General features: G+C 45.8%; 1 protein-coding gene across 8 annotated transcripts in view; it reads right to left on the bottom strand.

The window, feature by feature from the left end:
* The window catches only part of OXR1 (oxidation resistance 1), a 1,752,159-nt gene that overhangs the window by 409,466 nt on the left and 1,330,572 nt on the right, over positions 1-12,121 (bottom strand). For all 8 annotated transcript variants that reach the window (XM_069220614.1, XM_069220609.1, XM_069220613.1 and 5 more), the window contains one exon: positions 9,692-9,844. In XM_069220614.1, the coding sequence (XP_069076715.1) occupies positions 9,692-9,844 (153 nt within the window). The remainder of the gene's footprint in view (positions 1-9,691; positions 9,845-12,121) is intronic.

The raw sequence follows: 12,121 nt of genomic DNA, 5'->3' as shown, positions 1-12,121 counted from the left end.
TGAGGAGCCAACTGAAGCTCACCTCGTGAAGTCTCTTATAGACCCGAGCTGGGACTGTTGTCTACTCTCGCGAATATATATGTGGCCCTAAAAAGGGATAGACAGATGAGACGAGAGCTATGTGGGATAATGACCTCAGAACGCCGCTTACAGACGGGGAATGGAATAGGGCCTGCTCACTAGTGCAGGAAGGGACTAGCAATCCTAGATTTAAGGATGACACAATTTTACTATCTGCACAGAGCATATTTGGCGCACAATGCATTCAGACTATTCCCAACATGACGCAACAGGTGGGCTCGCTGCGGCACATCCACAGCCACCTTTGGACATGTCACATGGACATGCAGCTCCCTACTACTCTTCTGGCGCCAAATAGTACAGACGCTAAAGACTGTGATGGCTGTGAGAGTGAAGGTAACAATTAGACACTGCTTGCTGGGACTGCTCCCCATCCCCCAAAAAGGGCATAAAATAGCATACAGATTCGCACAGCTTGGGCTTGTACTGGCCAAGAGGCGCATTGAGATCCAGTGGGCAAACCAGACCCCCCGCCGGACACGGACAGATGGCTGTCTGCGCTCCTTGAATGGGCAACTGCTGAGGAATATCATCTCCGTAAGATACATACGGATAAGCATGCGGAGCGGGATTTGGGGACTTGTGTGGTATGAATGAGGGGTTGCATGGAGAGACCAAGGTGGAAAATGGGGGCACCTCAGAGGACGAATCCCAATTGCTGAGTGCTAAGGAAGACTAGCCCCATTGGGTGGTAAATTGGCAGCTGCAGACACAAGGCTGAATGTGGCTAGCTGGTGACATGCAGTTTCCCTCTCACTCCCAACACCCCCCCCCCCCACCGACCCCCACACCCCCCTGGGACTTCCCTCTTCTCCTCGCTGGATTTAGTTGTATAACCGCCTGCTCGGTGTCTGCTATCCCCTCTAAGGGTCTGCACCACCCGAATGTTCTTGTCTAGTCCGCTAGAGCGATAGCTTTTCTCTCTCCATGCTTGAACCAGGTAACATGCACTGCAGTATCACCATCTTGTTGTTAATGTTTAATGTTCCATTCAATGCAATTGGTATTGACCTGCCTACTTACCTCTGTTACATTCGAAAACTTCACACTTAGTGATGGACTATCATGCAGTTACTTCTGTCCAGTTAGAACCTATGCACTGAACTATAGCACATTTGTAAGAAAGAACAGTTCGAATCGCTTGCACGGAATAGATGCTATACTTGGAAGAGCAAGGGGAGATATCTTGTTAATGATACGCTTATGGTGTATGGCACGATTATGTATATGGTGTTTTTCTTTCATATAAATACATTTTGGGGAAAAAAACAACAGATGCTGAAAATATTCTGTTACAAGTGATTTATCTGCATGCAGGCTCCATTTCTGCCAAGTAATACAATGTAATTTTTGACAAATTTACCTTTTCTTACTTTTCAACAAACTGCATATCATATTCTGAAACATGTAGTTTTACATCTCCCACTACAGCTGTACGTTATGGATTGAGACGATATCAAATGACAGTGGCTCAAAAATCCTACAATATCTTTCTTCTTGGGCTTATGTAAAGTCAATTATTTAAATACAACTAAATTAAGTGCTTCTTACTTTTAATCACTTAAGTGTTTCTTACTTCTACACATTTCTTGCAGCACTGTATATACATGTTTTGGTTTTGCTTTCTAGGCTAATATTAAAACACAGAAATTGAATTCTCTGTACTGAACAAGTATCTTATCATCAGTAACACTCTTTCTGGTGATTACTCTAGTTGCATTTTCCTCACCTTCTTAAAATCCCTGGCACCAGACTGGATCTGGAAATCTTTCATGCTTCAGGTTCAGCAGGTGGTGCCATCGCGCTCTACAGTGATACCGGCAACAGAAGTGACAATGTGGAACCACATGTGGATGAGACTTTGATTTGCTGACATCAGTTTCAAAAGTGACGCCCATATTCTCAGATGAAGAGTGACTGAAAAATTGGGTAGAACTAAATTGGAACGTTATGACTTAACAGAAGTCCACTCTGCAGAAGACTAAGAAGGATGGGCAGTTAGGAGTCTGAAGCTAGACCCAATACCCACCGGAAAGAACATTACCAAGGGTAAGTAACGTGTTCTTCTGAGGGATACTTCTAATAGCTGATTATTCACCTTTTGAATCAATACCAAAGTATTACCTGCCCCAAAGCTGTGGGTCTGAGGAGTGGACTTCACATCTCAAAATCCTCCAGGACCAAACTGGAAAACTGTCACTCCCTGTATGTCGCAGAAGAGACAGTAATGCCTGGTGAAGGTACAGACGGAAGCCCCTGTGCTGGCCTGGCAGACATCCAACATGGGAACACTACCACACAAGGCCATCGTTGCAGCCATAGCTATGCTGGAAAGAGCTGCAAGGCCCTCAGGTGACTTCTGCCATGCCATCCTGTAGCACAGTTTGATGCACAGGATGATTCATCTAGGTAATGCCTGTCCCTGGAGAACACTTCTTTTCTTTGTGGAATCTAACACAGTGGTGGTCGTCCACCCAGTTCACCGTAACTATCAATGTAGAACTTAAGGGCTCACTTAGGATCCAGCCAGTGGAGCTTCCGCTCCTTTTAGAGTGATGAGGCATAGAGAGAAAAAAGCAAGACAAGAGAGAGATTGCTGGCATGAAACGAAGCCACCACCTTTGGGAAGAATAATGCCTAAATCGAAAGCACCAATTTGTCCAGATAAGGTATTATACAGGGGAAATAACCATTACCAAACGGCAGTAACAACACTAGCTTTAACCACGCATATGTTACACTGCATACACCTTTACCACGCAAAGCTAAAAGCATGCATTTTTTTTTACAACGCATATGCCTTTTACACACATTCCTTTACAACAAATTAAGTTGTAAAGATATGCATGCTAAGGGCATATGCATGGTAAAGGCTATCAGCGTACTTAAAAGGAAACTAAAAGAGCTTTCTGTTTCTTCTTTACAACCGTAGGGGATGGCAGGTTCTTGAGAGGGGGTGCACTGTTGCTCTGCGCCCCCCCCTTCTAGCTGCACTTTTGGTCTGCAACCCCCACTCTTGCTGCACTGTTGCTCTGTGCCCCCCAACTCTTGCTGCACTGTTATTCTGCATCTCTCCCACCCCTACTCTTGCTGCTTGATCTCTCTGTCGGGGGAGGCCTGGTTCTGAATGCTGCAGGTCTGTTTACCAAGGTGAGTCTGCACGGTGCCTCAGCACCAGGAAGGGGTGGCTGTTGGGCTGAGTGCGCACAGAGGCAGGCCAAGCCTGGCAGCCCCCTTCAGGCAGGGTCTTCTCCAGGACATCACATTAGTCCGGTGGTGAAGGAGGGTTAATGAAACCCATAGGTAAGGGGAAGGAGGGGTGGTTTAAGGGCTTGAGGGGGTGAGGGGTGTAGGTTTTAGGGTGTGGGGTGAGAGGGGCGGGTATTTTTATTATTATTATTTCTTTTTTTTAAGGGTTAGGGGTCGGGCAGATAGTCACGCTGAGGTCAGGTTTTAGGGCTCAGGGTGGGAGGGGCTCAGCTTTAGGATTTGAGGGGCAGTTTTAGGGTTCAGGGAAGGTGTCAGTATTGTTTTAAAAGGGCTGTAGGCAAGGGGGGGGCAGAGGTCTGGTTTCAGCATTTAGGGCAGAGTCCAGGGAAACCATAAAACATATATGTATTTAACATACATGCTTTTACAACGAAATGCATTGTAAAAGCATGCGTGCTAAATGCACATTTGTTGTTAAATATGCGTGGTTAAGGTTATGCGGGGTAATGGCATTCACACAGTAACGCATGCGTGGTAAAGGCACGGGTTGCATCAGAATGCGTATTTCCGTCCTACAACCATTATATGGCAGAAAGCTGCAGCTCACTGATGCAACAGGCTTAGCTAGTTTCAACAAGGAAGACAATTTTGAGAGTCAATAATTTGGGGGGAGGGGGTGTAGGAAAGTGCCCTTTATGGCATGGTTACCTCTCCACGTTTTGTCAGGTAATGATGCTGACTTGACTGGGTGTGCTGGGATCCTGCTAATCAGGCCCCAGCACCAATGTTCTTTCCCAAAAACTGTACCATTGTTTCCACACTAGCACACAGCTAAATCCCTTGTAAAAGATACGCATGGTACCAAGGGCTCTGTGGCCAAGGAAGGTCCCCAAAGGCTGCAGCATGTATTATGCCACCCTAAGGGACCCCTCACCAAGCACATGCACACTACCATTGTAGCTTGTCTGTGTTGGTAGGGAGAAAAAGACAAAGTCAACATGGCACGTCTCTTGGGGTGCCATGCCCACCAACCACTGCATATGGCATAGGTAAGTCACCCCTCTAGCACGCCTTACAGCCCTAAGGCAGGGTGCACTATACCACAGGTGAGGGCATAGCTGCATACGCAATATGACCCTACAGTATCTAAGTCCATTCTTAGACATTGTAAGTGCAGTGTGGCCATATTGAGTACATGGGCTGGGAGTTTGTCATTACGGACTCCACAGCTCCATGATGGCTTTACTGAAGTCTGGGAAGTTTGGTATCAAACTTCCCAGCACAATAAACCCACACTGATGTCTGTGTTGGCTTTATTGAAAAATGCACCAAGACGGCATCCTAGAGATCTCTTATATTTTAACCAAACATTTAGTGCAGGACTGACCAGTCTGACACACCCTGCCACTACCAGGCAAGTTTTTGACCACATGTGGTGAGAGCCTTTGTGCTCTCTGCGGCCAGAAACAAAGCCTGCACTTGGTGGAGGTGCTTCACACCTCTTCCCTGCAGGAACTGTAACACCTGGCGGTGAGCCTCAAAGGCTCAGGCCTCTTGTTACAGAGCCCCAGGGCACTCCAGATAGTGGAGATGCCCAGCCCCTGGACAAAGCTCCACTTTTGGTGGCAAGTCCAGTGGGAAAATTGGGAAAAATAAGGAAGAGTGACCACTTCAGCTATGTCCACCCCTAAGGTATCCAGAGTTGAAGTGACCCCCTTCCTGCAGAATCCTCCATCTTGATTTGGAGGACAGGGACCAATAGGGTTAGGTCTATGCCCCCCTCCCAAAAGGGAGAGGACACCAGAAGGGTGTAGCCACCCTCTGGGACAGTAGTCATTGGCTACTGCCCTCTGCCCCCTATAAAGCCCCTAAATCCAGGATTTAAGGGCTTCCCTGAACCCAGCTCGTCAGATTCCTGGCGACCTCAAGAAGACAACAAGAAAGAAAGAAGATGGACTGCTACGCTGACCCCAAGCAGAGAAGACTGAAGACACCAACTGATTTGGCCCCAGCCCTATCAGCCTGCCTCCAGCTTCTGAAGCCCCGGCTATAAAAAGCCGACAAATCCTGCAGGACCAACAACCTCTTAAAAGCCCCAAGAAGACTGCTTGCACACTTGAGGACCAAGATCTCCCATGCCATGGGCTGCGGCCCTGTCCAGCAAAGGATTCCAAAACCTCTCCGGATCCGCAAGCCCTGCCCACTCTGCAGCAGACACCCATGGCCCTAGTCCAAGTGGCCCACCAGCCTAGAGCCCCAGACGATTCCGACCTCGTGTCCACCCTCGGTTCACACCTCCTGACTAACACAACATGTGGACAAAGATACCCAAAGCCAAAAGATGCCCTGCACCCACAGCCCGCTGGCCTCAGGGAACCCGACATCCGGTGCAGCAACGCGCAGCAGGGGGGCCTCCTCACTGGCCAGCCTCTGGTTACCCTAAACTGACCTCCTGGACCCAACCTGAAGCCTACTTGTGAACCCCGAGATCCCCCTATTGAAAAGCATTGGGAGCCCGACGCTGAGTTTGCACCCTGTGCTACTGAGGGTGTGTGTTTGATGCTGAACTGTGCCTACCCCCCCCCCCCCCGAATTACCCCCTACCCCAGTGCTCTCCTAATCTCCCAGACGCGGGTACTAACCTGCTGGCAGATTCAATTCGGAGTGCCCTCAGGACATCCTAATCCCAGGAGATTGGAACTATAAGTCTAGTACTTACCTCAAAACTGAACCAACTTTTCTTAACCCCTAAAACTGTTTGAAAATTGCACTGTCAACTTTTAAAACCGATTATTGCCATTTATTTGAAAACTGTTTGAGACAAAGTGGAGTTGATACATATGTTTGCTATTTACATGCAAAAGTACTTTCCTGCAATCAGAATCTTGTGGTTCTGAAAAAAGTAACAAAATATATGTTTGCTATATAAAAACCATTGCCCTGAAGTCATTGAGTGTGTGCTTCCTTAATCACCTGTGTGTGTGTACAACAAATGCTTTGCACTACCCTCTGATAAGCCCAACTGCTCGACCACACTATCACAAAAGAATGCTTAGTATTATCTACTTTAGCCTCTGTTAAGCCTCTGGGGAACCCCAGGACTCCGTGCACACTGTATCTCATTTTGATACAGTGTATACGTAGCCAGCTTCCTACAGGGTGCAACTGTGCATAGGATCAAAAGGTGTGCACATCAAAAAGGTAAGAACCAAAGTAAGGTCCTTCTGTGACTCACTGTGCATAAGGAAAATAAGTGTAAATGCTTCCAAAAAAGCATTCGGTGACTTGAATAAACATGGTTGATCAGGCAAAGAGATAAAGGTTGAAAGGGCGGTTAGGCAATCTTTAAGAATGCCCACAGAAAGCAGGAATCCTTTGATAGCCAGTCAAATAGCACGCAGCTCCAGGTTGATGTGGTATTTTTCAGCTCCACCTGAGACCAGATGCGTTTGAACTCCACCTAGCCCGCATGGTTCACTAGCCCAGGGAAGATAGATGCATCCATTAACACCAGAAGCTCAAGATGGGGCAAGAAACCTGGTCTGCTACAAGTCAGGTTGGCTACCAACATCTAGAGTGAGGGTACCAGGTGGCTCCTCCAAGGGCGAAGCACAGAAATTGTTGCTTAAAAAACAATCCAGACCCAGCATGGAACCTGAAAGATTAAAGGTTCAGAATGTGTGGTTTGTAGGATTAATCAGAACTTCCATTTCTTAATTTACCAGAACATGATCATCGGCTTCCTTCATACCAACAAACTTCTCTTCCAGTTGCTTCACTCTTGCTTCCATCCCAGTCTCCCCTCAACGGAATGCTTTTATCTAACGTGCCTTAGCTGCCTGAAAATAGTTATTATTTATACAAAATATGTGGGCACACCTATACAGGGAGTGCAGAATTATTAGGCAAATGAGTATTTTGACCACTTCATCCTCTTTATGCATGTTGTCTTACTCCAAGCTGTATAGGCTCGAAAGCCTACTACCAATTAAGCATATTAGGTGATGTGCATCTCTGTAATGAGAAGGGGTGTGGTCTAATGACATCAACACCCTATATCAGGTGTGCATAATTATTAGGCAACTTCCTTTCCTTTGGCAAAATGGGTCAAAAGAAGGACTTGACAGGCTCAGAAAAGTCAAAAATAGTGAGATATCTTGCAGAGGGATGCAGCACTCTTAAAATTGCAAAGCTTCTGAAGCGTGATCATCGAACAATCAAGCGTTTCATTCAAAATAGTCAACAGGGTCGCAAGAAGCTTGTGGAAAAACCAAGGCGCAAAATAACTGCCCATGAACTGAGAAAAGTCAAGCGTGCAGCTGCCACGATGCCACTTGCCACCAGTTTGGCCATATTTCAGAGCTGCAACATCACTGGAGTGCCCAAAAGCACAAGGTGTGCAATACTCAGAGACATGGCCAAGGTAAGAAAGGCTGAAAGACGACCACCACTGAACAAGACACACAAGCTGAAACGTCAAGACTGGGCCAAGAAATATCTCAAGACTGATTTTTCTAAGGTTTTATGGACTGATGAAATGAGAGTGAGTCTTGATGGGCCAGATGGATGGGCCCGTGGCTGGATTGGTAAAGGGCAGAGAGCTCCAGTCCGACTCAGACGCCAGCAAGGTGGAGGTGGAGTACTGGTTTGGGCTGGTATCATCAAAGATGAGCTTGAGGGGCCTTTTCGGGTTGAGGATGGAGTCAAGCTCAACTCCCAGTCCTACTGCCAGTTCCTGGAAGACACCTTCTTCAAGCAGTGGTACAGGAAGAAGTCTGCATCCTTCAAGAAAAACATGATTTTCATGCAGGACAATGCTCCATCACACGCGTCCAAGTACTCCACAGCGTGGCTGGCAAGAAAGGGTATAAAAGAAGGAAATCTAATGACATGGCCTCCTTGTTCACCTGATCTGAACCCCATTGAGAACCTGTGGTCCATCATCAAATGTGAGATTTACAAGGAGGGAAAACAGTACACCTCTCTGAACAGTGTCTGGGAGGCTGTGGTTGCTGCTGCACGCTATGTTGATGGTGAACAGATCAAAACACTGACAGAATCCATGGATGGCAGGCTTTTGAGTGTCCTTGCAAAGAAAGGTGGCTATATTGGTCACTGATTTGTTTTTGTTTTGAATGTCAGAAATGTATATTTGTGAATGTTGAGATGTTATATTGGTTTCACTGGTAATAATAAATAATTGAAATGGGTATATATTTTTTTTTGTTAAGTTGCCTAATAATTATGCACAGTAATAGTCACCTGCACACACAGATATCCCCCTAACATAGCTAAAACTAAAAACAAACTAAAAACTACTTCCAAAAATATTCAGCTTTGATATTAATGAGTTTTTTGGGTTCATTGAGAACATGGTTGTTGTTCAATAATAAAATTAATCCTCAAAAATACAACTTGCCTAATAATTCTGCACTCCCTGTACTCTCTGGTAGAGGATCTATGGGTGCCTGTACATGTGGTGTTTGTGTGCATTATGACCGAAGTTTCACAATGCACACCTAAATGTGTTTATCTGTACGTGTTGATCTGCATTGTTGCCTAGGAATATTTTGAGTGGGTGCATTCAACACAGAATGTCTAGATCTACTTGCTTTGATAATAGTTGCATTTAGTAACTTATACTTCTGATAGCTGCTCTGAAACACACAATTTGGATTTGTCTAAATCCCGTTTAGGACACACCACAATAAATCAAGATTCATCACTATGTAAAAGAAACTTAAGAATCCATTCTAGGAGTTCGGGGCACAGCACAGCATTTTTATGGATTCATTAACCTCACTTATCTTTGAGATCCATGGTGGACACAATCCTTACTCTACTCACTTTTCCTGTCAGGTCAGACTTTAAGTGGTCAATCTATGTCAATCCGGAAAACAATGTTGCCTGAAAAGCACAGATGCTTCATATCAGTATTCCTATCCCTGTATTTCATTTAAAAAAAACAAAGATTTTTTCAAGGAATAATCATTGTCGATAGCTTTTAAACTGGGATGCAAGGTCGCAAACTTTTCTTGCATTTTGAAACTTGACATGGCTGCGTTCTTCGTCTCACAAATGGTGCACAGCAATGTTTGATAAGTCACAAATTTGATTAAACTAAAAACGACACTGAAAAAGTGTGAAGTACGTAGTTGTGTCAAAGGAATAACCTTGAATATTAACAGGAAAGGCTATTAAACAGTGAAAACAGATTTTCGGAGTAGTGCAGACTTAAAAAGTGTCAAAGATCATCTTTGATGACAACTACTTCAAACCTCATAAAACAATGAACCTATTCCCAGAATGTTAAATTACAATTATTCAGCAACTATGAATCTCATTCTAGAAATATACATATTAAAAACTTTCATAACGAAAAATAAATCAAGAGGGCTACCTTTCCATCAGTAATGTACTTGCAATTAATTTTAAGAAATTTTTCTGTAAAAGCTTCCTCTTCCTCAGAGGTCGATGAAACCACCCTTGCTGGACGAACACATGTATGTGCTGGTGAAGAGGTTGCATCTGCACGATGGCACCCATCTGGACCCTAAAAGAAAACGAAAATATAAAAAGATAATATTTGCATTGGTTGAAAACTATGCAAGTTGAATCACTGAAAACATACAGCATCTGAACTGGACAGACAATGGTCAACTTTTCATGGACAATTTAGTTACAGATTTTTAAAACGTTGAAATAGCATGAAATCATTTTCTGTAGAAGAATTACATTTTTGCGGTCTTGCAACAGACATCCTTCATTTTCTGTTGCTGACAACACTGACACCAACATGTCAACAAAAACTTATAATGGATTTTGGTTTTGTCCCTTGCCCATGGCTGGATAGCTTTTAGCCCATTTCGATTATTTGCTCCTTAATCAATGGCTTTCCTCCTCCTCCTCCTCTGTTAGTTGGACTTGGCCCTTTCTGCAGCGTTCTTCTAAAACCTCTGGCCTTCACCTTCCTGTTTTCTAAACCTGTTTTTGTTGGCTTATAGAACTCTGCACGCTTTACCACTGCCAACTAGTGCTAAAGTTCATGTACTTTTAAGTTCAAAAGGATGATTTGAGCCCAGTCGTTTCTGATCTTTTTGAGAACTCAGAGCAGGAGTGGTATGGGTGGAAAGGTGTACAGGATGCGTGTGTTCCCCTCGAGATGAAAAGCATCTCCGAATGAGAGCCACTGTGGAAACTCTAGTGCACGAATGTGCTGACATTGTGGGTTTACAGCAGAGGCAAACCGATCTAACCAAATCTCTCCCTACTGCTGAAAGAGACCTTGCACCACCTCTGGGTGGAGATACCATTCGTGATCAGCTAGGCATCTTCGGCTGCTCTAGCGTTCAGAGAGCCCACCAGGTGTTAAACTACCAGGGATATTCCCTGCTGTGCAAGCCATGTCCAGAGCCTCCTGACAAAAGATCCAGGACCACATGCCGCCATGTTTGTTGCAGTACCACAAGGCAGTGGTGTTGTCCGTGAACACCTCCACTAGCCTTCCCCTGATGGAGGGGAGAAAGGCTTTCTATGCCATCCGGATTGCTCGGAGCCCTAGTAGGTTGTTATGGAGTTTGAATTCCACCAGAGACCACAGTTGTCTGATCTTCACCTCTCAGGGATGGCCGCCCCATCCCAGGAGTGACATATCTACTGTCTGATCTGGTTGGGAAAGGGGCCACCCTCTGACCCAACTGCGGTTCGTTAGCCAGAAATGCATAATTTTTGCAGTTCCCTGTGAGAGCTAATCAATGTCAAAGAGGTCCCCTCATGCTGCGCCCACTGAAACTTCAGGTCCCACTGCAGAGCCTGCATATGCAATCTGGCATGTGCCACTAGCAGGATTCAGGAGGCCATGAGTCCCAACAACCTCAGAGTCAGTATCTCTGAAATCCAGGACAGAGGCTGAAACATCAGTATCAAAGTCTGAATATCCCGGATTTGCTGCTCTGGAGGATAAGCCAGCAACTGCACCGTGTCCAGAACAGCTCCAATGAAAGGAAATATCTAAGAAGGAGTCAGGTGCGACTTAGTCACATTTATAGTGAACCCCAGCGAAAGCAGGTGGTTAGCTGCATTCTGGAAGTGGGAGATGACAGCCTGTGGTTAGCCCGCCTTCAACAGCCAGTCGTCAAGATAGGGGAAGACTGGAAGCCCTGATCTCCCCAGATGAGCTGTAACCACAGCCATCATCTTGGTGAACACCCAGGGGTGCTGGTAAGGAGAAAGGGAGAACAGAGAATTGAAAACGCTTGTGGCATACCATAAACCGCAGATAGCATCGGTGGGTGGGCAGGCAGGACAGGGCTGTGAAAATAGGCGTCCTTTAAGTGCAATGTTACCACTGAGTCTCCTGCGCCTAGGACAGACCAGACCTGAGCCAACGTGAGCATTCTGAATTTCTCTTTCTTGAGGAAAAGATCAAGAGCTTGTTGATCTAGAATAGTGTGAAGACCTTTGTTGATCTTGGACCTAGAAAGTAGCAGGAATAACAACCAAAGCCTACTTCTGCACCAGAACCCTATCTATGGCTCCCTTGGCCAAGAGAGCTGCAACTTCCCCATGGATAAGGGACAGATAACCCTCTGTTAGCTGGTTGTGAGATGGTGGAGTGGTAGTCTCGAAGGGGAGGGTGTAGCCCCTTGGGACAATCTGAGAAATCCACTTCTCTGGTGTTATCGACTGCCAACTGGGTGCCTATGGTGGTAAAAGGACAGACAAGTGGGTTTGGAGGCTGCTACAGCGGAGGGTGGGGGAGGCAGGCAATGACCAGACCACTGGCCACCTGACCCACGAGGTCTGTGGATACCGCACCTGCGTCCATGCA

This window comes from Pleurodeles waltl, chromosome 2_2, assembly GCF_031143425.1.
Source record: "Pleurodeles waltl isolate 20211129_DDA chromosome 2_2, aPleWal1.hap1.20221129, whole genome shotgun sequence".
NCBI lineage: Eukaryota > Metazoa > Chordata > Amphibia > Caudata > Salamandridae > Pleurodeles > Pleurodeles waltl.
Note: the sequence above shows the minus strand (reverse complement) of the source record. Positions and strands in the feature narration are given on the sequence as shown.